This window comes from Stigmatopora nigra, chromosome 23, assembly GCF_051989575.1.
Source record: "Stigmatopora nigra isolate UIUO_SnigA chromosome 23, RoL_Snig_1.1, whole genome shotgun sequence".
Taxonomy (NCBI): domain Eukaryota; kingdom Metazoa; phylum Chordata; class Actinopteri; order Syngnathiformes; family Syngnathidae; genus Stigmatopora; species Stigmatopora nigra.
In genome coordinates this window covers 6,536,965-6,564,220 of record NC_135530.1, presented here as the reverse complement: position 1 = coordinate 6,564,220, position 27,256 = coordinate 6,536,965, and the positions used below count along the sequence as shown (strand labels likewise).

Here is a 27,256-nt window from a genome sequence, read left to right as displayed (position 1 = left end):
GTGCGGCTGTGTCCTTAAGTAGTGACTTCAGTCTGAGACTAAGACTATAAATTAATCTCCAAAGAGTAAAAAAAAAAGTGTCTTTTATTAAGATCCAATATAATCACTTTGAAGCTGAATGTCATCTCGCATCTGGCTTTGCTTATGTTATGACATGGATCATGAATTCAGAAAAAAAAAGTTTTTCTGTCAATGTTTTGGAGCTGCTGCTTCCAACTTTTTTTCCCTTGCGACGGGCCTCTCTCACCCACTAACGTAACCTTGCACTGGCGCGTTATCTCCATACGTTTGCATGTGCATGGCCTGTTCATTCAAAGGAACATATGTCTGTCCCGGACGCCTGCATCTGCCACACTGTGTGTGTGAGTGTGTGTATGTGTGTGTGTATGTGTGTGTACGTGTGTGTGTGTGAACGTGAGAGATAATATGACAGGGGAGCCGTTTGCCGAAGCCAGTGAAGTGTGGCCGAGTGCTTGAGGAGAGCGGGTGAGGGGGAGGAAGAGCTGATGGGAAACCTACAAGTAGAATGAAATAAAGAAAAGGGATCAGGTGAGGATTAAAAAGGTGCAAAAAGTGTATAAATATACATATACAGTGTTCCCCCGCTACTTCGCGGTTCAGCTAGCGCGGACTCAAAGCTTCGCTGATTTTTTTAGAGGGAAAAAAAAATAAAAAATACAAATATTACATTGAAACAACATATTTTACAGTTTGTTATAACATGAATTTCAGTCTCTCTACCCGTATTCTATATGGTGTACTGTATACAGGGGGAGCAAAAAAATAATAATAAAAAAAGAAATGGAATTAAATTCAAATTAAGCATTTTTGAAGGGGAATCCATACTTAGCGGAAATGCACTTATCGCGGGTGGTCCCGGTCCCCATTAACCGCGATAAGCGAGGGAACACTATATATTGAGGTGAAAAATGTGACAGATGGGCCGCGTCAGCACAAGATATGATACATATAAAAAAAGTGCATCCGTTAACCGTACATATGAAACATAAACAGAAAAAACGGGCTCAAGTATTAACATACTCCTCACTCATCATTCAAGTAAAAAGTATAAAGTACAAAGTAAAGTAAAAAGGAATTTATTAAGAAATATTAAAATGCAATTTAAAAAAGATAGAAGGGCTGTAAAACACGAAAAACCAATAAGAGTGGAAAGAGCTACTGCCACTGGCTTCCACGTGATGGCGCCATTTTGGGGCAAAAAAAAAAAGAAAAAATTTTTTGTACAACGTCAGCGGGCCGGATTAAAAATCCCAACGGGACCGTATGTGGTCCGCGGGCCGTAGTTTGCCCATTTCTGTGGTGGGGTGTGTGTTTCAGCTCGGTAATGTTATTGAACTTCGACCTTTTCTCCCATGTGCGCCGTCAAGGGCAAAATGAGGCCGTCCGTGTCCGCCCGCGTATGCCATTCACTGTTTGCGTGTCGTGTGTTTTCAAAGCACGCGGCCGTGACGTGAATGCTAACGCTTTGACAGACGGACAGACGATTTGGAAAAGCGGCTGGAGTTTTCTTGGGCTTTACCAAGCGGGTTTGGCGGCGTAGTCGTAAACTAGGATGGGATTAGCTTCACCCTTGGGCTCGCTCCAATTAGATGCCGCGACTGATCATTTCCGGTGCGGCGAGCGTGTACTCAAATGGGATATTTGTGAGTCTCAAAGGAGGGATGGGAAAAAAATAAGATAGCTGGGAAGCTCGCTTTGGACCTGAAAATCTGGCTCGTTTGCAAATTAAAATGATGAACGCCTTTCATTTGGAATCTGGTTTGCTATTTTATTCTCATGTTATACAACATGACAAATCCAACCACCATTTCGTTTCATTCAAAAACGTCCAATTGTGTAATGTGCTTTTTTTTCGTGACTGGACGTTTGGTCGCCGGTCTTTTGGTCGCCGGTCTTTTGGTCACCTTTCAAATGGTGACAGAGAGTTTACTGTTAAAACCAGCTCTCAAAATAATATTCATGAGAGTTTAATATCCAAGAGAGGCAGTCTAATATCCAAGAGAGACAGTTTAACATCCAAGAGAGACAGTTTAATATCCAAGTACTGTTTAATATCTAAGTACTGTTTAATATCTATGTACTGTTTAATATATAAGTGTGAAGTATAGAATGTATTCTTTATACTTTTATGGTGTTTATTCACTAGGATAGAATTTTTCAGAGACTAGTGGTACGTTTCCTTCATAACACCTATGAGTTAGGGGCATGTCATTTACTAAGACACGCCCATTTCTTTGTGTCACTTCGTCCCGCCTTAAGTTTGTACCTAGGTCACATGACCCTTTGTTAATAAAAGGGGCTACTCTGTTGGAGGCAGGTAGGGATTGGAACTGGTCAGGCAAGGAGATGGACTCATCTCCAAGCGCTGGCTCCTCCCGACCCCTCCCTCAGCTGAAGTCTTTGAAAACCTCATCAAGCCGACTCTGCGTGTGCTACCTCTGATCCGAATTATTGAATGTATATGGTTCTAAACCTGACAATAAGTACTGTTTAATATCTAAGTACTGTTTAATATCTAAGTGTTTTTTAATATTTAAGTACTGTTTAATATCTAAGTACCGTTTAATATCTAAGTACTGTTGAAAACAGTAGATATTTAGATATCAAACTCTCATGAATATAATTTTGAGAGCTGGTTCCAACAGTATTTAGATATTAAACAGTACTTAGATATTGAACAGTACTTAGATATTAAACAGTACTTGGATATTAAACAGTACTTGGGTATTATACAGTACTTGGATATTAAACAGTACTTGGATATTAAACAGTACTTGGATATTAAACAGTACTTGGATATTAAACAGTACTTGGATATTAAACAGTACTTGGAAATTAAACAGTACTTGGATATTAAACATTACTTGGATATTAAACAGTACTTGGATATTAAACAGTACTTGGATATTAAACAGTACTTAAATATTAAACTCCTTCTCGTGAATATAATTTTGAGAGCTGGTAAACTCTCTGTCACCATTTGACCAAAAGACACCAAAAGATCGGCGACCAAACGTCCGAGCACCGCGTGGTGTATGCGCCGTGATAGTTAGTCAAATGGGGATGGTGTTAGAAAGACTTAGATATTAAACAGTACTTAGATATTAAACAGTACTTAGATATTAAACAGTACTTAGATATTAAACAGTACTTAGATATTAAACAGTAATTAGATATTAAACAGTAATTAGATATTAAACAGTACTTATATATAGATATTAAAAGTATCTCTTAGATATTAAACTCTCTCTCATGAATATAATTTTGAGAGCTGTATCAACAGTAAACTCTGTCACCCTTTGACTGGTGAAAAGGGACCAAAAGACCGACAACCAAAAGTCAGAGAACTGCTGTATTTGTATCTAACATGCTGGTGTAAAAGTGGCGGCACGGGGGACCAAATCCGGCTCACCACATCACTTTTGGCTGACACTCGTGGAGAAATATCATGTGGGAAAAAAACAAAGAACCCGTAAAAAAAAACCCACGCCATACCCAGAACATGCAAACTCCACTCAATAATATCCAAACCAGTGGATTCAATGCTTGCGAATAATAAATAATGAAAAATAAATAAATAAATAAAAAGGCACACAACCAATTGAACCAATAAAAGAAATATGAAAACATCAATACACACCCTGGTGGTGGTAATAGTGAGAAAGAGTGAGGAGGTGCAAACACAGAAAGAGGCGGGACAAAAAAATCCACCGGCTCAGTTTTGAGCTTCCAGCACCGAGCCTCTGCATGACCCGTTGCGTGTGTGTGTGTGTGTGTGTGTATGTGTGTGTGTTTTGCCTGCTAGGCCTGTACTCGCACTTACACGGCACGGGAGAGAGCAGGAAATGAACAGAGAAGGGAGGAAGAGGAGTATTTTTAGTGGGAGAAGCAGTCACATGATGCTTGTGGGGAGCGCCACAAGCATGTTCGTCCACAAGCATGTTCGTATGTGACAAGTGGCGTCACGTGAGCGCCAACGTACCCACGACACGTGCAGTCCGACGTGTTGACGACTTAGGGTCGTCTGCGATAATTGTCCCTTCGTGTATGCCTGCTTCTCGGTCGCCAAGGCGACCAGGCCTGTGTCGACTTGTCAACGCGGAAACACGACATCTACCTGGCAAACGCACTACAGCGGGGGGTGGGGGGGGGGGGGGGGGGGTGACGCGAAAGCCAAAGCCCATGGTGACGTTCATGCGTTGGATGTTGGTGTTTGTGTCAAATGTTTTATGTTGTTCTATTTTTTTTTGTTTTTTTTTGTTTTTTTTGTCTTGCTCCGGTAGAATTTGCTTTTTTTTTTTATCATCCGAGCCAGCAGGGTGGGGTTGTGAGGTTCCATTACATTAATTGAAATCTTCTTTTTGGGAGATTTCTGAGTTACATTCTGCAGATATATTTGGGGGGGGGGTGGAATTGGCATGTATGTCACTGATTTTGGATGAGTGAACAGGAAGTTTCCCAGGAATGTCCATAAATAAATAGCAAGATCAAATAACCTGTAAATGTACTCAAACCTGGGAAGACTGGCTTAGAATACCCTGGTTTTAGTATGTAACCAGACATTTGATCCCCGGTCTTTTGGTCCTTTTTGGTCACCGGTCAAATGGTGACAGAGCGTTTACTGAAACCAGCTCTCAAAATTATATTCATGAGAGAGTTTAAAATCTAAGAGAGAGAGAGTTTCATATCTAAGAGAGAGAGAGTTTAATATCTAAGTACTGTTTAATATCTAATTACTGTTTAATATCTAAGTACTGTTTAATATCTAAGTACTGTTTAATATTTAAGTACTGTTTAATATCTAAGTACTGTTTAATATCGAAGTACTGTTGAAACCAGCTCTCAAAATTATATTCACGAGAGAGAGTTTAATATCTAAATATCTACTGTTTTCAACAGTATTTCGATATTAAACAGTTCTTCGATATTAAACAGTTCTTCGATATTAAACAGTTATTCGATATTAAACAGTACTTGGATATTAAACTCTCTCTCACATGAATATAATTTTGAGAGCTGGTTTCAACAGTAAACTCTCTGTCACCATTTGACCGACGACCAAAAGGGACGAAAATACCGGTGACCAAACGTCCAGCGCCAAACGTCCGATCACCGTTTTAGTACAATGCACTGAATGTCCAATTCATTTTGACTGGGAGGCCATATGAACATTCATTATAAGTAAGGAAGAACAAATACCAATTGGTTTCATAGGCAGCCATCAAGAATTCACACTTGTCTTTATCCCCTCTTCTTCTTTACGTCTTTCCACGCACTTCCACTCTTCCCGATAGCTCGTCTTGCTACGTGGCCTCACAGACTTTGTGTGTGTATGTGTGTGTGTTCCTACACATGCTTTGACAACATGCAGACCTCCTAGGTGTGTGTGTGTGTGTCCTCAACAATGCCTTTGGTTTCTGCCAGCTCTGCAGTCTGACATGGGAGATTTTTCAGCTGCACGCTCACTCTCACCCTCGGTAGTCAGCGTTTTGGCATTTTTTCAACGCACTCTGTCATCTGTTGGCATGAAAAGACTGCATATATCTGTATGTGTGTTCGTGTAGGTGTGTAGTTATCTCTGTGTTTGTGCAGAGCGCCATGAAGACGCTGCAAAATATCGAGTTTCCATCCCGGAAAATGTGATACAAGGTGGCTTTTTTCTTCACTATCTTTGAGTGAGGTATGCCTAATAAAGTGGCCACCAAGTGGAAAGTAAACTGCGTGGTGCAGCCGAAGTGTGCAAATTAATCTTTTTTTCCCATTTAGACCATCACATAAAAGTGACAAATTTAAGCGATGCTCCTTTTATTCAAGTTGATTTCCTTTCATGGAGCCATTGTTCTGTTTGGGAATGATTAGCTGTTTTTTAGCCATTTCCACCTCCGGAAGGATTTCTTTTGCTGACTTTTGTAGCCCTTGTGTGTATTAATTCTTCTTTTAGGACAGGGGTAGGGAACCTATGGCTCAAGAGCCACATGTGGCTCCTTTGATGGGTGCTTATGGCTCTTCGCTAAACTGTGAACCAAAAGCTGGACACTACGTCTAGAGTTGTTTTAATCTTCCAGTTTTTAATTAAACTTTTCTGAAGGCATGCATCCTATTGATTAGCATAGATATGGGCAACCTACGGCTTGCGGGCCACATTTGGCCCGCGAGGTCTTTTAATCCAGCCCGCCAACGTTGTCCAAATGTTTTTTTTTGTTTGTTTTCCCCAAGATGGCAGTAGCTCTGTCCGCTTTTATTTGTTTTTCGTGTTATACAACCCTTTTAAATTACATTTTAATATTTCTTAATGCATTCCTTTTTACTTTAGTTTGTACTTAATACTTTTTACTTTAATGATGAGTGATGTGTATGTTAATACTTTAGTCCTTTTTTTCTGTTATTGTTTCATATGTACTATTAACGGATGCACTTTTTTATATGTATCGTATCTTGTGCTGACCCAGCCCATCTGTTAAATTTTTAAAGTCGATGTCGCCCCCGAGCCCAAAAGTTTGCCCACCCCTGGTATAGCAGGTCTTGTGTACATATAAGCCGTACCCTTGATTCAATCATCATGCTTTTGAGTTATAAATACGGCTTATATGTGAGAAAATACAGTCAATTATGCTCCAGTATTATTCTAAGGTAATCCCACGGGAAATGAATTGAACCCAATACGGTTCCCTCTTGAAGTGATGGAAATGGTGTGCGTTGGTGTGTGTTATTAATTTCTCCGGAGAGGGGCTCGCGAGGCCCGGTGTAGTTTGACCCACGGAGCTCTAGGGCGACGTGGGGAAATCAAGCAATCTGGCACCGGGCCTCTGTGCCCCTGCCGGGGCTTCCTGCTCAGGGAGTGTCGTCCTCTCCCGGGGCGCCAGTCAGGTGCCAAACGAGGCCTGCCGTCTGGCTCATGCCGGCAGAGGTGCCAAAAGTGGGCCGGCGCCGCTGCCAACTACTGGCAAGGAGCTGAGCTCAGACACCACTCGCAGGGATTTACCGTTATATTCGCTGTCATACCTTTTGCGGTCTAAATCAACTGTTTCACATTTCATTAAGTGCAATCAATCATTCACTCCAGAAATTCCTTGTGGGCGACCACTGAAAACTGGTGAAATTACACAGTGCTACCTGGTGGAGGGGTGAGTAAAATACAGCAGATGCAAAACTAATGCATTTGTGGTATTTTCATGAGGGAAAATATTCTACAATTTAAAAAGAGAGCGAACATAAATGAATACAGCCAAGTAGTCATCAAATCAAACTTTAACTAGGAGAATGAATTTTAAACTATGGTGCTCGGACGTTTGGTCGCCGGTCTTTTGGTCGACGGTCAAATGGTGAGTTTACTGTTGAAGCCAGCTCTCAAAATTATTTTCATTAGTTTTATATCTAAGAGAGAGAGAGTGTATTATCTAAGTACTGTTTAATATCTAAGTACATTTGACCGGTGACCAAATGGGAACAAAAGACCGACGACCCAAAAGACCGACGACCCAAAAGACCGACGACCCAAAAGACCGGCGACCCAAAAGACCGGCGACCAAAAGACCGGCGACCCAAAAGACCGGCGACCAAAAGACCGGCGACCCAAACGTCCGGGCGACCAAACGTCCGGGCGACCAAACGTCCCGGCGACCAAACGTCCCGGCGATCAAACGTCCGGGCGACCAAACGTCCGGGCGACCAAACGTCCGGGCGACCAAACGTCCGGACGACCAAACGTCCGGACGACCAAACGTCCGGACGACCAAACGTCCGGACGACCAAACGTCCGGACGACCAAACGTCCGGACGACCAAACGTCCGGACGACCAAACGTCCGGACGACCAAACGTCCGGACGACCAAACGTCCGGACGACCAAACGTCCGGACGACCAAACGTCCGGACGACCAAACGTCCGGACGACCAAACGTCCGGACGACCAAACGTCCGGACGACCAAACGTCCGGACGACCAAACGTCCGGACGACCAAACGTCCGGCGACCAAACGTCCGGTCACTATATAAAGGCATACACAGCGGAATGTGCACCCCTTAAGAGCACACCTATAAATTGCAGCTTCTTTTATAGAAAATTGATGGATGGATGGCTGAATGGAAAATTCAAGTCTTTCTGTCGTATTTGGCATCTTTGAACGCCCGTACAGAAAGGTGGCCTCGGGCTTTGTGTGTGTGTGTTTTTTTTTTTTTGGTGTGTGTGCGCGCGCTACTGGTCGGCTTCATCACACATGCCTCCATCCTCCACCTCCTCCTCCTCCCTCCATCCATCTCTTCTCCTCCATCCATCCTTCCTTCTGTCAGCTGGCAGAGGATGACTCATGCCTCTCGCTCAGAGGCTCATACTCGCTCCCTCTCTAAATATATCTTGCTCTTCACTTCTCTCCGCACCTTCTTTTCTGGGCATCTTCATTGCACGTCTCTTTCTCTCTTCTGCCATCTGTTTCTCTTTCACTTGCTACAAAGCGATATTTCGCACACCTTTTGGGTTTTTTTCTCTCCAGTTTTCTCAGCCAAGTCTGGAAGTGAGGGTGATGTTTCCATTCCGTCTATCACTCACAAATCCTGTCCAGTCCACACGTGGGGGGCTGTGCTTCACTCTGTCTTATTCCTGACGGTGGGAAAATGTAAAACAAGACCACCCGCTTGTCTCACCAGCCCAAACAAATACAAAAAGACCCATGTCAATTGTTATACACCTTTGCATTTGGACTTGAGGTTGGACTTGACATTATTATTTGCGAGCCAGACTCAGAATTAAACATAAAAATACATGAAAATGTATTAATCAATAAGCATGAATGAGAGTATACATACAGTAGAGTCTAATGAAGAAAAATTATATATGTTTTAATATTTTACCAAACAGGTTAGCTTAGAGCAGCCATGGGCAAACTACGGCCCGTGGGCCACATATGGCCCATTAAAAGCACATTATTAGGGTCAATATCATAAGGAAGTTAGTAATTCATCCAGTTATGGTTGTTTTCTTACTGCAAAACTGAAAATAACCAACAAATGGAATACATTAATCATCTACTGGTGAAAGGATATTGTACAGGAATGGGCAAACTACGGCCCGCGGGCCACATACAGCCCGTCAGGCTTTTTAATCTGGCCCGCCGACGTTGTCCACACCCCCCCCCCCCCAAGATGGCGGCATCACGCGGAAGCCAGTGGCAGTAGCTCTGTCCAATCTTATTTGTTTTTGTGTTTTACAGCCCCTCTATCTTTTTAAATGACAGTTTAATATTTCCCAATACATTCCTTTTTACTTGACTTTGTACTTTATACTTTTTACTTGAATGATGAGTGTGTTGTGTATGTTAATACTTTAGTCCTTTTTTCTCTTTATGTTTTATATGTACTGTTAACGGATGTACTTTTTTATATGTATCGTATCTTATGCTGACCCGGCGTATCTGTCAAATTTTTAAAGTCAATGTGCCCCCCCGGGCCCAAAAGTTTACCCAACCCTGGGATAAACCATATAAATAATTTGTTTAGCCATTACTGCGTATGGACACCAATACTATTGGTTAGCAAGTCTCCAATGTTTTGCGACTTGATTCCAAAAACACCCCAAATCCCCTAACATATCCAGGGTCAGCACTTTACAACCCCCTCTGACCTTTCACCTCCTGGTGCGCCTCAGAGGGAGGGGTCACTAGTTCCCAAGTCCAAGTCAAGACGTGGCCCGTAAAGAAAAAAAACATTGCCTTTACAACCCGATCTTCCTTCATTAGTCATTTTATAGTTGTCGCTTGTGGGGTGATCTTTACTAGGTGACCAGATGGTTCATTGAAGGTGAGATCGGATACTGAGTGGATTCAACTATTAGGAGCATTTTGCAGCACAACTGCAGTGTGAACTGAGTGGAAGCTGCTTTTTCATTCACATTGAAGCTTTTTTTTTAACAGAGCATTGCTCCCTGTTGCATGGCTATTGCTCATAACCTTCAGGGACCAGTCCGTTCTTGGCATCTCTCCTCCCCCCTCTTACTCTGACTGGCTTTATTTTATATAATATACATACAGACGCTCCCCTACTTACGAACGAGTTAGGTTCCCAGTGCTTGTTCATAAGTTGAACGTGTTCAGAAGTTGAAACTGTTCAAATTGAAGTTGATTCAGGGCTATATTTTGTATTGTAATTTATGTTTAAGGCCTATATAAGTATATTGAAGGTTTATATAAGTGCATTTGCATGTTTAAGGTTTGTATATGTCACCAGCAATGGGTTGTACTGAAAAAAACATTTCATAAAATGGAGAGAATACATACAGTACTGTATACATACATTAGAGAGATGGAGAGAGAGATTTATGCTGAAACTGGTCGAAAGAAGGAAGGTGGATGCAGGGTAAACAGAGTTCTCACAGCGTCTGGTGTCGGGATTAGCGGCAGAAAGAAGCACTACTTGGAAAAACAATACAAAATCGAACTTACGATTTTTTTCGACATAAACGCAATTTGCAGACATGTTCGTATGTGCCGTTTGTTCGTGCGTTAAATGTTCGTAAGTAAGGGAGCGTCTATATACATATATATCGAGCTTTCCCCAAGTTGCTCTTCTGAGTGGCCTCTTCCCCCTCATTGGTCGGTGGCGTGGCTCGACTGCGCCGTCTTTTGGTCGCAGGTTAACATTACAGGTGGAGGATGAACGTTATGTTTGATGCCAACTGATCACAGTCAACGATTATGACAAAAATAACATATGGAAAGGTATTTTTTTAATCGGGATATTTACTGGAGGATTATATTTGATTGCTATTGACGGCGATAGACGTCAAATCCTCGTAGAAGCCAAGGAGTTAGAAAGGGAGTCAAATTGCAAGGGTAAAAAACAGCTCGGAATATTCAAACGTTGCGCTCCACTTTGCATTCAATCTGGCCAGGTCGTAAAACTGGGTGGGCAGGGTTGCGAAAGGGAGGGCTGTGAGGGGGTGTGGGGGGGCTAGTTCAGAGGTGACTAGGGGGTGAGAGAGTACAGGGTTCGGGAGAGTCGACAGGAAGAAGTAGCCGCACTGGGAGAGAAAAATCTGTGGTTTAACGAGACTTTTTCAATTCCCCAATTTAAACAATAACATGGCACTTTATTGATGCGATTCATTTGGACAAGTTTTGGGCGAAAGCAAGGCGCCTTTTACGCACAAACCGATTTGGAGCGCATTTTCCGGGAAAAACTGGTGCCTTTGCCCTTTTTTTTTTTACCCATCGATGCTTCTACTTTGAGATTCCGTGCAGTTTTGCCCTTGACGCATCGGCTTTTTCTTCATTTTGGACGACTTCCTAAGCATCCAAATCATATCTGTGCGCATGTTTCAACAGCGGAGTACTTTCTCCAAAACCGGGCATCGAACCATGGACACCAGACGTCAGGGTGGAGGGATCCAACGACACTTGTTGGTGATGTTTCTTGCAATTCTCTCCGGAACTTCGCAGTTGTTGATGGTGAACGGCAACTCGTGGTGGTGAGTAACTCTTTTGTATGTCTTTTATGGCTCTTTTACAGCTCCAATAAATCCTATTCGATGAGAGAAAACAGGTCTTGTCATGTCAGGATTAGATGAAGAACATCACGCATGGGTTTTTACGCACTATTATTCCGCTTTCTGCACGCTTTTTTGGACGAAAATGATGAATGTGATGAATGCGCGTCATTTTTGTTTGTGCGCGTGTACGTGTGTGTGTGTGTGTGTGTGTGTGTGTGTGTGTGTGTTTGTGTGTGTGTATGTGTGTGTGTTTAGGAGGGGCGGGGTGCTTTTCGTCAGAACAAATGTGAGGGCTCTGTCACAATATTTACCCTCGGGGAGCCCCAAATGGCCCGAGCTTAGGGGGCTGCTCCTCGGCCCCCTATTGGCCCTTCAATTGGCAACCCCTGTTCTTGACTTCCAAAGCAAATGTAGTCCATGTTGTCCTCAGGGGTGGAATGTGCAGGTTAAGTTCACCTGTACGTCACCATCTTGATTTCTTCCATGCATTCTGATGGAGAAGGTGTACAAAAGCATGTTGTGACCTTTAACATCCTATCACAGGGGTCGGGAACCTTTTTGATAAAGAGAGGCATAAACAATTCATATTTTCAATTGTTATTCATTGAGAGCTATATTCAGAATTAACTAGGAGTAAAAATACACGAGAATGTGTGCATTTTTAGTCATTTCACTTGCCTTTAGAGGAGAAAAAGTCTCAAAATTATGTTTTGAAAATTGTTACCCTGAAGCTAATCAATGGGTGGGCACTTTTGGGCCCATTGACTTTAAAAATTTTGACAGATGGGCCGGATCAGCCAGCACAAGATACGATACATATAAAAAAGTGCATCCGTTAACAGTACATATGAAATAATAACAGGAAAAAAAGGACTAAAATATTAACATACTCATCACTCATCATTCAAGTAAAAAGTATAAAGTACAAAGTCAAGTTTAACGGAATGTATTAAGAAATATAAAAATGTCATTTTTAAAAAGATAGAGGGGCTGTAAAACACAAAAAACAAAAAAGAGATGACTGCCACTGGCTTCCGCGTGACGGCGCCATCTTGGGGTAAAAAAAAAAAACATTTGGACAACGCCGGCGGGCCGGATTAAAAAGCCTAACGGGCCGTATGTGGCCAATGCTAATCAATAGGATGCATGGATGCATTAATGCGGAAAGGTTTAATTAAAAACTAGTAGATTAAAACAACTCTAGACGTAGTGTCCAGATTTTAGCTCACAGTTTATCAGAGAGCCATAAGCACCCATTGAAAGAGCCACATGTGGCTCCCGAGCCTTAGGTTCCCTACCCCTGTCCTATCCCGAGCGCAAAGATCCAATGGATGCATTATGATGCAGGTCAATGGCGCTGACCCCCATTCAGAGGCCTGAGATGTACATCATTGGAGCCCAGCCGCTTTGCAGTCAGCTGTCCGGACTCTCCCAGGTAATAATGTCACATTAGGCTCGCTGTGTTGATCCCAAGGAACACTTGGTTAACTTTTTGTTGTTTTTTTTGCTTTTATTTGTCCGTAGGGTCAGAGGAAACTGTGCCAGCTATACCAGGACCACATGATGTACATCGGGGATGGAGCTAAAACGGGCATTAAGGAGTGCCAGCACCAATTCAGACAGAGGAGATGGAACTGCAGCACAGTGGACAGCACGTCCGTCTTTGGACGCGTCATGCAAATCGGTAAATTGGGATTGTGACACTCGTATAGTATTAGTTCAAGATGGTCCAACTGTTTTGAAATTAGGCAGCATGAAGTACCGCTTTGAGTCCTGATCAATGTTCCCTCGAAGCTGCACGCGTGCACAATTGCGCACTACTCTCGTCTTCTCTGCGCAGCAGCAATCCTATGGCGCGTAGTACCGTATTTTCACGACTATAAGACGCACCGCATTATAAGGCGCACCCTCAATGAATGACATTTTTTCCATATATAAGGCACACTGTATTATAAGGCGCACTGTATTATAAGGCGCACTGTATTATAAGGTGGACTGTATTATAAGGCACACTGTCTATTTTGGAGAAAATTTAAGACTTAAGTGCGCCTTATAGTCGTGAAAAGACGGTAATTGCTATTGACTTCCAGGTATGAAGCACTCACTACACAGTCACCTCTAGAGCCAGCCATTGTTGATGTTTTGGATTTTTTGGTATACAATCTTGCAGTGGGGGAGGAGCTATATGATGGAAGATTTTGTAAACTAAGATGGCATCTGCATATTTAACAGTATTGTTCAGGTTCAGGCGTTTGTGTTTTTTTTAATCCGACAGTGGTGGTTTTTCGTTTTTGGTTTTCTGTTTATTCCATATATAAGGTGCACTGGATTATAAGGCGGACTGTCTATTTTGGAGAAAATTTAAGACTTTCAAGTGCGCCTTATAGTCGTGAAAATACGGTAAATAAAATCCAAACTTGTTTTTATACCCCTTCCCCCATGATGGCGCCCTTTACGCGGCAGCCAGTGGCAGTAGCTCTGTCCACTCTTATGGTTTTTGTGTTTTACAGCATGTTTTACACGAAAAATTAGAGGGAACATTGACATGCGCCTGCTTGTGGCAGGTGTGATACTGGTGTGCCCATGGCGAGCAATGATGATGTCACTCACAATGGTACTCCGTGCGCTCAGGGAGCTCGTCTTTCTGCCCAGACCAACGAAAAATTAGAGGGAACATTGATTGTGACACTCATATTGTATTAGTTCAAAATGGTCCAACTCTGTTGAAATGAAACAGCATGAAGTACTGCTTTGAGTTTTCATGTTCAAAATTCATTCAGAAATAGCTTTTATTTTTACAAGGCTTCTCATGAAATTGACAATTTCATTATGTTGGCTTTTAATGTGTCTTTCCACCATTACCGAGGAGCATTACGAACAATCTCGAGTTCTTGCTCAAGGGTGCATAGGGTGGGGAATTAAACCCACAACCTTGGTCACCACCATGACTTCATTCAAATCATATAAAAAAACTTTTTAATAACTTTGATATACAGGGACAAGTATAAAATGTCTCATGATGTGATATGATATATTAAACGTGGGTATGCACCTGTTGCCCTTCATATAATACAAGGGGTAGGTAACCTATGGCTCAGGAGCCACATGTGGCTCTTTCCATGGGTGCATATGGCTCTCCACTAACCCGAGAGGTAAAATATGGAAACTGTGATACTACTTATACCACCTCTTCAATCATAATTTGTTTTTTATTACTCTTCTGCGTGTATATTCCTGATACTGATTTATTAGCAACAGCATAACATTGTTGTCAAAAGAATTCCGACTTTTTGTTATTTAAAAGTGGTGAAATCACAAAGAAAATCACACATTTTCATGTATTTTTACCATTCAAATCTGAGAATGGCTCTCAAGAAACAACATTAGAAAATATGAATTGTTTATGGCTCTCTTTGTCAAAAAAGATCTCCATTAATGTCAGTTAATGAGTTAGAAAACACATTATTAGCATTAACAAAGTACTTTTTAAAGGATATTTTTCTCTCGAATGTTACTATTGAACGGCACCCACTCTCTTTTTATTTGTAGTTTTTTACACTCTAGTTATTTTTAGTGGCAGTACGTCCAAAAACAATAGTTGCCATTGTAAATTTGCCAAAACAATGCGGACAAGTAGACAATCGAGCGTGTCCTTGTCCGCTGGATAACCGCACTGAAAAAAAAATCTTGTCGGACTCGGATGACAATCCCCGCGCGTCTAATTCCCAGCGGGGACGTGGGAAAGCTCTCATCAACACGTACGTGTCAAATCCGCTAGGGGGTGGAGGTGGGGGGTTTGAGCCGGCCGTCTCGGTCCCCTTTAGCCGGCCGTCGTCTCTATTGACAGTCCGTCCGTCTCTTGTCCACCTTGAAATGGAGGTGCGAGGGGCTCCATTGTCCTCGGCGACGCTCTTTTGAAATGCGCCGATGAGCTGACACCGAGCTGGCATATCCGGAGATGCAATAAAATGTGTGTAAGGCTGGCTGGGTGAACGCATACCTGCATGTCTGCAGCGTGCGTGGGTGCGCGAGTGTGGATTGGACGCTCCGGATAATGCGGGTAATTAGACAATTCATACCGGGAAAGTTTGGATAACTTTATTCATCCCGTATTCGGGAAATTTCGTTGTTACAGTAGCAAGAGGGTGAAGATGCGGAAATAGGAAAGGCATTTTAGACATAAATAGATAGGTAATAATTAAGTAAGGGGTCACAAACAATTCATATTTTCTAATGTTATTCCTTGGGAGCCATATTCCTGATTTAAAAGTCAAAATACATGTAAATGAGTGCCCTTTTTGTGTCATTTCGCCACTTTTAAAGTGAAAAGACTCGGAATACTTTTGACATCATTCTTATGCAGTTGCTCATCAATGAGGATGCATTCCAGAAATCGAATGCAAAAAAGGAAGATTAAAGCAGCTCTAGACGTAGTAGTATCTCAGTTCTGTCACCAGCGGTTTCCGTATTTTAGCTCAGAGGTTAGCAGAGAGCCAGATGCAACCATCAGAAGAGCCACGTGTGGCTCCCGAGCCATAGGTTCCCTACCCCTGAAGTAAGTTAATGAATAGATGCATGAATAATTATATAATTTAATAAGCATTTTTGCTGAAATAAAGCATATATATACATACACATACACGTACATATGTAAGCACATATATACATACACATATACATACACATGCATATATAAGCACATATATACATACACATACACACAAATATAAGCACATATATACATACACATACACACAAATATAAGCACATATATACATGCACATATATACATGCACATATATACATACACATACACACAAATATAAGCACATATATACATACACACATATATAAGCACATATGTACATACACATATACATACACATACACACAAATATAAGCACATATATACATACACATACATATATAAGCACATATACATACACATACCTATATAAGCACATAGATACATACACATACATATATAAGCACATATACATACACGTACCTATATAAGCACATATATACATACACATGTATACATACACATACATAGATATATAAGCACATGTATACATACACATACACACAATTATAAGCACATATATGCATACACATACATATATGAGCACATATACATACACATACATATATAAGCACATATATACATACACATATACATACACATACATATATAAGCACATATATACATACACATATACATACACATACATATATAAGCACATATATACATACACATATATACATACACATATATACATACACATACATATATAAGCACATATATACATACACATACACACAAATATAAGCACATATATAAATACACATATATATATATATACATACACATACATATATCAGCACATATATACATACACAAAGATGTACATGCATGCATATGGTAGGTCCCAACACTAACACTTAAAAATTAGTAAAATATATCCATTCAAATCACTATAAGATGACATTGCGTTTAAATTGCAAAGTTGTAATGGCGTTTATTATTTAGATATTAGTAAATACAGTAATGATCCCATACAGAAAGTGTCAATAGCATTGGAAAATTCAACTAGAAAAAGCGGGAGGCTCTTGTCTGTTTTCATGCAAATTGACCGGTTAGTCTTTACTTAAGCTGTTACCTTCCCGGTAGCCATCTTTTGTTGTTTTGCATATACCCGAGGCACTTTGTGTATTAAATCCACTGATGCAAGACTTGCGTATTCTAAAGTGGAGTCTGGGAGTTTATCAAATGCTCTGCTCAGGCTGTGTTTAAGTGGTTGAGGGCTTTACTGTTACATTACAAACAAAGAAGAAATGTGAATTTTGCTTTAGAAGAATCTGATACAGAGACGAAGAGAGCCGTAAACAATTCATATTTTCAAACATTATTCCATGAGAGCCATACTCAGAATTTAAAGGTAAAAATACATGAAAATGTGAGCATTTATTAATCATTTCACCACTTTGAAAGTAAAAAAAAAGTCGGAATTCTTTTGAGAACATTATTTCACTGTTGCTAATCAATGAGGATCAATGAGAGAATGCATGCAGAAGAGTCTAATGAGGAAAAATTATGATTTAAAAGGCACTAGATATAGTTTTGGCGTGGGGTTTACCACACAAGTTCGCGCAGAGCCACATACACCCATCAAAAGAGCCACATATGGCTCCCTAGCCATATGTTCCCTACCCCTGATCTAAAACCTCAACCTATGTCCCCCCTCCCTCTCAGGTTCAAGGGAAACGGCGTTCACGTACGCCATCAGCGCAGCCGGCGTGGTCAACGCCATCAGTCGGGCGTGTCGCGAAGGCGAGCTGTCCACCTGCGGCTGCAGCCGGGCAGCGCGACCCCGCGACCTTCCCCGCGATTGGCTCTGGGGCGGCTGTGGCGACAACGTCCACTACGGCTACCGCTTTGCCCGTGAGTTTGTGGACGCCCGGGAGCGAGAGAAGAACTTCCCGCGTGGCTCTCTGGAGCACTCACGCACGCTCATGAACCTGCAGAACAACGAAGCGGGACGACAGGTACTGACGAATGACATCGCTTGCAATTTGTTTTCACTTGGCGCTGAACTTTAGACATCTGGAGTATCCGCTCCATCTTTGGGAGTTTGGAATGTGTGGGTGGGTGAGTCAAGGTGGCCCCCAACTGCCTGACCTGGTGGTATTTTTGTATGTGTGTGTTTGTGTCAAGGTTATTTATTGGAAGGCTATAATACTTTGGCTAAAATTACCCCTTTGGACGGTGCTCGGACGTTTGGTCGCCGATCTTTTGGTCGCTGGTCAAATGGTGACAGAGTTTACTGTTGAAACCAGCTCTCAAAATTAATTTTATGAGAGAGAGTTTAATATCTAAGTACTGTTTAATATCTAAGTAATGTTTAATATCTAAGTATTGTATAATATCTAAGTATTGTATAATATCTAAGTTCTAAACTTAATACTTTTATCTAAATATCTATGTTGATTCAGGAGAGAGAGAATTTAATATCTAAATACTGTTTAATATCTAAGTACTGTTTGATATTAAACAGTATTTTTCAATATCTAAGTACTGTTTAAAATCTAAGTACTGTTGAAAACAGTAAATATTTAGATATTAAACTCTCATGGATGTAATTTTGAAAGCTGGTTTGAACAGTACTTAGATATTAACCATTACTTAGATATTAAACAGTACTTAGATATTAAACTCTCTCTCGTGAATATAATTTTGAGAGCTGGTTTCAACCGTACTTATAGTAAACAGTACTTAGATATTAAACAGTACTAAGATTTTAAACAGTACTTAGATTTTAAACAGTACTTAGATTTTAAACAGTACTTAGATTTTAAACAGTACTTAGATTTTAAACAGTACTTAGATCTAAAACAGTACTTAGGTTTTAAACAGTACTTAGATATTAATCAGTATAAGATATTAAACTCTCTCTCTTAAATATTACACTCTCTCTCATGAACATAACTTTGAGAGCTGGTTTCAACAGTAAACTCACCATTTGACCAGCGCCCAAAAGACCGGCAACCAAACGTCCGGTCACGCCTTTTGACTGGTTTTGGCAAACTTTGAAGACTTTTTGCAGGAGCCAATTTATTCACCAAGAGTTTTTCAAGGTTTCCTTAGGACAATGGAACATATTTGAGAAGGCCTAAAAAAGACCTCCCTATCTGCTCCATGCACTTAATCAGCCTTGTAAAAAGCTCCATTTGCCTCTATTTGTGCGCACGAGGACAACGTGTTTGTTGAAACCGTTCTCCAGACGAAGCGACCGATCGAGCGCGCGTCCCCTTTAACTTTGATTTGTGCGACAGACGGCGAGCCTGCTTTTTTTTGCCTGTGTGACCTACGTCAAAGGTCAAGGCTTGGCGAGCTTGTGTTTCTGCTACGGAGGTCCCGCTGGGGCTGTAAGAGAGCATATGAGAAATCTACCGAGACGGCGCTGTACACGCCAACGCACATTTCCATCTCGCTTTGTTTCCTCTCCATCCGAACGGAAGAGAGATTAAGAATAAAAAAAAATTTAAAAGCCAGTAGACCCGCTCGGTTGAACATGGCAAACCACCACGGTGCTTTTGTGCACAGGTGACGGGGGGCTACCGTTCTGTGTGTACGTGAGCGTTTAGCTTCCTTTGACTTGTCCACAAAGGCGGACAACATGTGTGCGGAGGAAAAATGTGTGTGTGCCGCCTCTGCAGAGAGACTCGAGGGTGAGCGATGGACCTCCGTCACACTCCCCCGACTCTCAAAGCCTTGCTGTCTCCATTTGACACAAATCAAATGAGGCGGCACTTGTCCCACACACACACACACACACACACACACAAACACACACACACACACACACACATTGGAGATGTACATTCTCCATATCAAGCTCCCTCCAGAACGTTTTTATCTTTCATCGGCAGGATTTTTTTTATAGCAAATTCCAATAGTGACATCCGCTGGCAAGAAAAGTCAAGTTCTTTCTTTTTGTCCTTGGCAGAAAAGAGCGAAAAAGTGCACCGTTTTCTGCTGCAAGTGTGCATAAAACGACTTCAGGCTTAAACCACATATGGGCAAACTACAGCCCGCGGGCCACATCCAGCCCGTTAGGCTTTTTAATCCGGCCTGCCGACGTTGTCCAAATAATGTTTTTTTTCCCCCAAGATGGCGCCGTCACGCGGAAGCCAGTGGCAGTAGTTCTGTCCACTCTTATTTCTTTTTTTGTGTGTGTTTTACAGCTATCTATATCTTTTTTTTAAATGACATTTTAAAATTTCTTAATAAATTCCTTTTTACATTACTTTGTACTTTAAACTTTTGACTTTACTTTGTACTTTATACTTTTTACTTGACTTTGTACTTTATACTTTTTGCTTGACTTTGTACTTTATACTTTATATTTTGCCTTGCACTTTATACTTTTTACTTGACTTTAAACTTTTTACTTTAAACTTTTTACTTTACACTTTTTACTTTATACTTTTTTCTTTATACTTTTTTCTTCATACTTTTTACTTTTTACTTTATAATTTATACTTTTTACTTTTTACTTTTTACTTTAAACTTTATACTTTATACTTTATACTTTATACTTTATACTTTATACTTTATACTTTATACTTTATACTTTATACTTTATACTTTATACTTTATACTTTATACTTTATACTTTATACTTTATACTTTATACTTTATACTTTATACTTTATACTTTATACTTTATACTTTATACTTTATACTTTATACTTTATACTTTATACTTTATACTTTATACTTTATACTTTATACTTTATACTTTATACTTTATACTTTATACTTTATACTTTATACTTTATACTTTTTACTTTTTACTTTTTACTTTTTACTTTTTACTTTTTACTTTTTACTTTATACTTTTAACTTTCCTTTGTACTTTATACTTTTTACTTCACTTTGTACTTTATACTTTTTACTTTACTTTTTACCTTATACCTTTTGATTTACTTTGTACTTGATACTTTTTTCTTTGCTATTTACATTTTACTTTACTTTTTACTTTATACTTTTTTCTTTGCTATTTACATTTTACTTTACTTTTTACTTTATACTTTTTTCTTTACTTTGTAATTTATACTTTTTACTTTATAGAGTGATGAGGATGTTAATACTTTAGTTCTTTTTTTTCTGTTTATGTTTCATATGTACTGTTAACGGATGCACTTTTTTATATGTATCGTATCTTGTGCTGACCCGGCCCGTCTCTCAGATTTTTAAAGTCAATGTGGCCCCCGGGCCCAAAAGTTTGCCCAACCCTGGCTTAAATGCAACATTATCCACATCCAATCTGCTTCGACCCGGTCAAAACAAAATGTCTATCGCCGTCAAGGACACTAGAAAAATCCCGAACGAAACGTTGCAGTTCTCTTCTGAATGTTGCTCGTGACAAGATGGCTTCTCGGCCACGGATGATTGACCGTGTCAATGAGCCCAGCAGGCGTGTTCCACTAAAGAGCACAGTGTGATACTCATAACACACACAGCATGACCTCATATGTCGGAAAAGGTCCCCATAAAACCGGGGGGCACCCGACACCCCGTTTGAGCAAAGTGAGCCCGCCCCTTCGCCAAAGTCAAGAACTGGCCAGAATGTATAAAACGCCAACCCTAACAAAATGCCATTGTTTGTCCAAAGGGTGAAGGGGGGGTCGTTGTGATTGGACGGCGGGATTGCCGGGTGGCGACTGCTATGCCTGCCGGGTAGGAAAAGAGAGGGGCAATGCTTGGCGGAGGGGGGTTCAGGGTTGAAAGGTTAACAGAGGTGAAAAGGTAATGGGGATCAGGCAACCCGAGGAGAGGACAGCCACTCATGTGTGTCCCCGTCCAAAGAACACAGAGAGTTTTATGTGAGCACAAAGCGTGATGAGTGATGTCCTTGGTATGATGTGTGTTGCGTGTGAGCCTTTTTCAGGGAGGGTTCAGGGGGCTCAGGAGGCCTGGTCGGGCTCCCCCTGAAGTTTTGCAGATAGCATCATAAATCTTCTTGTATTTCCTCTTCTGTTTTTCACATACAAAGCCAACACTGGATTCTTCTAGTGCAGATATTAAGGTTTTCGCTAAGTGAGACAACACAGAATCAAAATGACTATGGCAACGATTTGTGTCACTGTCTTTAGCTATGATGCTGTTCGGATTGGACCTTAGATGCGTTTAACCCAGGGGTGGGCAAACTTTTTGGCCCAGGGGCTACATTGACTTTAAAAAATTGATAGATGGGCCGGGTCAGCTCAAGATACGATACATATAAAAAAGTGCATCCGTTAACAGTACATATGAAACATAAACAGAAAAAAAGGACTCAAGTATTAACATACTCATCACTCATCATTCAAGTAAAAATTATAAAGTACAAAGTCAAGTAAAAAGTATAAAGTACAAAGTCAAGTAAAAAGTATAGACTATATAAAGTACAAAGTTAAGTAAAAAGTATAACGTGCAAAGTAAAGTACAAAGTATACTTTTTACTTTACTTTATGCATTTTACTCTACTTTATACTTTACTTTATATTTTTTACTTTATACATTTTACTTTACTGTATACTTTTTACTTTACTTTATACGTTTTACTTTATACTTTACTTCATATTTTTTACTTTACTTTATGCTTTTTACTTTACTTTATGCTTTTTACGTTACTTTATACTTTTTTACTTTGTACTTTATACTTTTTACTTTAAAGTACAAAGTAAAGTAAAAAGTAGAAAGTAAAGTAAAAGGTATAAAGTACAAAGTCAAGTAAAAGGTATAAAGTACAAAGTCAAGTGAAAGTATAAAGTAAAGTCAAAAGGAATGTATTAAGAAAAAAAGATAGAAGGGCTGTAAAACAAGAAAAACAAATAAGAGTGGACAGAGCTACTGCCAATGGCTTCCGCGTGACGGCGCCATCTTGGGGGGATAAAACATTATTTGAACAACGTCGGCGGGCCGGATTAAAAAGCCTAACGGGCTGTATGTGGCCCGCGGGCCGTAGTTTGCCCATGTCTGGTTTAACCACTTTGTTGAGTCTTGTGGGTCACTCATTGCAATTGGCTGACCCTGGTCATGTTGTGATGTTGTTGCACTCAATTCATTTTTCCTTAAATGATGATCTCCATGCGCCATCTTGTGGTCTTTTGTATTGATTTGTAAAAACACCAGAAGTTAGCTCAGGGGTCGGGAACCTTTTTGAAAGAGAGAGCCATAAACAATTCCTATTTTCAAATGTTATTCTTTACGAGCCATACTCATAATTTTAAAGTCAAAATACATTACATTTTGCAATCATTTTACTTCTTTTAAAGTACAAAAAGTCTCTGAATTCCTTTGACAATGTTGTTACGCAGTTGCTAATCAATCACCACTGGTTTCCATATTTTAGCTAAGAGCCATATACACCCATCATCAGAGCCACATGTGGCTCCCCAGCCATAGTTTCCCTACCCCTGAGTTAACACACTGTTTGACTGTAACAATAACAAATCTACCTGGATATTTGAAAGATAACCAATGACATCTAATCTTATGATGATGATTGACAGGCAGAAAAGTGGGGAGGAGACGTGACGCTGTAGTTACAAATACATTCCACACGAGGCCAGCATTGTAATAGTCCGCTGTAATTAAAAATTGCTGTTTTTTTTTTTTTTTTTTTTATCTCGCAGGCTGTGTACAACCTGGCCAACGTGGCTTGCAAGTGTCACGGCGTGTCCGGCTCGTGTAGTCTGAAGACATGCTGGCTCCAATTGGCCGACTTCCGCCGCGTGGGCGAGTTCCTCAAGGAGAAATACGACAGCGCCGCCGCCATGCGTATCGGACGCAAGGTAGCCAAACCGGATGTAGACCAACCAGTCTCCTGAAAAACACCCCAGAGGAATAAACCTAACAATTTTTTTCTTACCCTTGCAGGGCAAACTGGAGCAAATGGATAAACGCTTCAACACACCCACCCCAGAAGACTTGGTCTACATCGACCCAAGTCCGGACTACTGCCTTCACAACGAGACTACGGGCTCGTTAGGGACGCAGGGACGCCTGTGTAATAAGACGTCGGAAGGAATGGACGGCTGTGAGCTGATGTGTTGCGGTCGAGGCTACGACCAGTTCAAGACGTACAAACACGAGCGTTGCCACTGCAAGTTTCATTGGTGCTGCTACGTCAAATGCAAGCGCTGCACCTCATTGGTCGATCAGTTTGTCTGTAAATAACGGCGGCGACCAATTCCAACTGCTCAAGGACCCACTGACCAATTTTCTGTACAACTACATTCAATCCCAGCTGACTTTGGGCGAGAACGCTTCGTTCTTAACATTTAACGGACGTTTAAAAACACGAACATGGATTGAGTTTCTAACTCTGATCTTCAGGATGACCGTGCAGATATGTTACAACTCGGAGTTTTCACCCCCCAACCCCTACCCTTTCCCAAACCAAGACGGAAAATGAAAATAAGCAGGCACTATGAATGGATCTTTAAATGAAGGGATGAAAGGCTACATTGAAATTACATAACTGGATAATAGACTATTTAAAAGAGACTCTTACACATCCCAGTTTTGATGATCCTCTTTAATTTTGGCCCTTGCGGGAGTGAAGACGCCATGGAATTCTCGATACTGCCATAAAGCAAGAAATTGCTTGTCAAAGACTGGAAAAGGGTCATTTTTCAAGACACAGTTAGGCGTAGAAATACTATTAGCCAAAGTCCATTAAACAAACAGTACATTCGTCTACGCGTCACTTGCAGAAGTCCCGAGAGACGGTGGTTAACGAGGCTCGCCGTTTTGCCGCCATCTTGCCAGTCTGCGGCGACCTTCATCGTAGAGCGAGTCGGCAAAATAAGACCGATGAACGAAAATCCACACTCAACCGAGCTAGTCTTCCTTTGGGCTCGTCCATCTTGTCCCTGTTTCCAAAAGATATGGAACAGAATTGCTTGATAATAAGGAAATCGGATTAATTGATGACCAGACTCCCACAATAAATGAACGTGTGTGTGTGTGTGTGTGTGTGTGTGTGTGTGTGTGTGTGTGTGTGTGTGTGTGTGTGTGTGTGTGTGTGTGTGTGTGTGTGTGTGTGTGTGTGTGTGTGTGTGTGTGTGTGTTTGACACCCTGAAACAAGAGAGTGGACTGCCATATAGTAAGAGCTCCTTTAAAAGAAATTTAGATCATAAGAGAAAGTATATATTTTATAATGGTTTTTAATTTCTGTTTTGTTTGTTTTATACATATTCTTTTGATAAACTAGTCATTGGACAATGACGTTTTTGTTTCTTTTTCTGCTTCTTTTCCCCCCCTGACCGGACGTTTGGTCGCCGGTCAAATGGTGACAGAGAGTTTACTGTTGAAATCAGCTCGCAAAATTATATTCATGAGAAAGAGTTTAATATCTAAGAGAGAGAGTTGAATATCTAAGAGAGAGAGAGTTTAATATCTAAGAAAGAGAGAGTTTAATATCTAAGAGAGAGTTTAATATCTAAGTACTGTTTAATATCTAGGTACTGGTTAATATCTAAGTACTGTTTAATATCTAGGCACGGTTTAATATCTAGGCACTGTTTAATATCTAAATACTGTTTAATATCTAAGTACTGTTTAATATCTAAGTACTGTTTAATATCTAGGTACTGTTTAATATCCAAGTTCTGTTTAATATCTAAGTACTGTTGAAAGCAGCTCTCAAAATTATATTCATGAGAGTTTAACACCTGAGAGAGAGAGTTTAATATCTAAGTACTGTTTAATATCTAAGTAATGTTTAATATCTAAGTACTGTTGAAAGCAGCTCTCAAAATTATATTCATGAGAGAGTTTAATATCCTAATATCCACTCTTTTCAAAAGTAGATATTAAACAGTACTTAGATATTAAACTCTCTTTCTTATATATTAAACTCTCTCCTGAATATAATTTTGAGAGCTGGTTTCAACAGTAAACTCTGTCACCATTTGACCGGCGACCAAACGTCCGAGCACCCTTTTCCCGGGTTCTTTTAGTCACTCCAGAATCCTGATGATTGAATTGAAACGTTGAATAATTGCGCTCAGATGAGCGTATCTGCACGATGACCCTCGAATAATCCTGTTCCTAATTGGATTGGACACCCAGCAGCATTTTCTCGAGGGTCCTGCGCCTGACCTGTCAGCCTTGTGTGTTGAAGTACTTGGAAGCAAGCATTGGAACGTGTTCAAGCAGGTTACAAGATTAGACAAGGGAAAGTGTTTAATCTGCCTCAGCTGACTGCCATCTGCTTGAGAGGATGACGCCGCAAATTCCTCAGCGGAACGTCGAAATATACAAGCGTCGTGAGCATTAATGCCTTTTGGGTTACCTTATCAGTATGTTGAGGCCATGATAACTGTTCAAGGTTGAGCTCACTGGAGCAGCGAAATGAACATTGAGCGCCACCACTACCAATTACGCCTCTTAATCAAGCTGTCGTGGGGGCAACTGCCGTGAAAAGTGAATTAAAAGTGAGCACGGACACGCTTTCTAAAGTGGGAGTGGGTGTAATATGGTGCCAGGCGTTTAAGAAATAAAGCCTTTGATATATGGAAATGCAGTTTGCATTGGATTAGATAACTTTATTCCTCTTATATTCGAGAAATTTTGTTGTCACAGTAGTAATAGGGTGAGAATACAGACACAGAAAAAGACATTTTAGACATAAATAGATAGTTAATAAGTAAGTTAATAAATACACTAATACATATATAAATAATTAAGCGTGTTTAATGTATGTATATACAAAAAAACCTGCGACAGCACACAATTGATTGTGTTCTACTTGTATTTATCTTTCAAAGGAATACTGATTTATATATATATATATATATATATATATATATATATATATATATATATATATATATATATATATATATATATATATATATATATATATATATATATATATATATATATATATATATATATATATATATATATATATATATATATATATATATATATATATATATATATATATATATATATATATATATATATATATATATATATATATATATATATATATATATATATATATATATATATATATATATATATATATCTATATATCTATATATCTATATATCTATATATCTATATATCTATATATATATATATATCTATATATATATATATATATATATATATATATATATATATATATATATATATATATATATATATATATATATATATATATATATATATATATATATATATATATA

General features: G+C 40.0%; 1 protein-coding gene across 3 annotated transcripts in view; it reads left to right on the top strand.

Moving 5' to 3' along the window:
* wnt5b (wingless-type MMTV integration site family, member 5b) overlaps window positions 1-25,283 on the top strand; it is a 56,836-nt gene extending 31,553 nt beyond the window's left edge. Inside the window, exons 1-7 of one of the 3 annotated variants that reach the window (XM_077709722.1) lie at window positions 7,126-7,145; window positions 11,336-11,478; window positions 12,847-12,934; window positions 13,024-13,183; window positions 17,756-18,048; window positions 23,686-23,844; window positions 23,930-25,283. In XM_077709722.1, the coding sequence (XP_077565848.1) occupies window positions 11,369-11,478; window positions 12,847-12,934; window positions 13,024-13,183; window positions 17,756-18,048; window positions 23,686-23,844; window positions 23,930-24,229 (1,110 nt within the window). In that variant the 5' untranslated portion in view covers window positions 7,126-7,145; window positions 11,336-11,368 and the 3' untranslated portion in view covers window positions 24,230-25,283. Of the gene's footprint in view, window positions 1-7,125; window positions 7,146-11,323; window positions 11,479-12,846; window positions 12,935-13,023; window positions 13,184-17,755; window positions 18,049-23,685; window positions 23,845-23,929 lie in introns of those variants that run through there. The other 2 variants (XM_077709720.1, XM_077709719.1) reach the window with 2 other exon arrangements.
* Window positions 25,284-27,256: the final 1,973 nt, after the last annotated feature.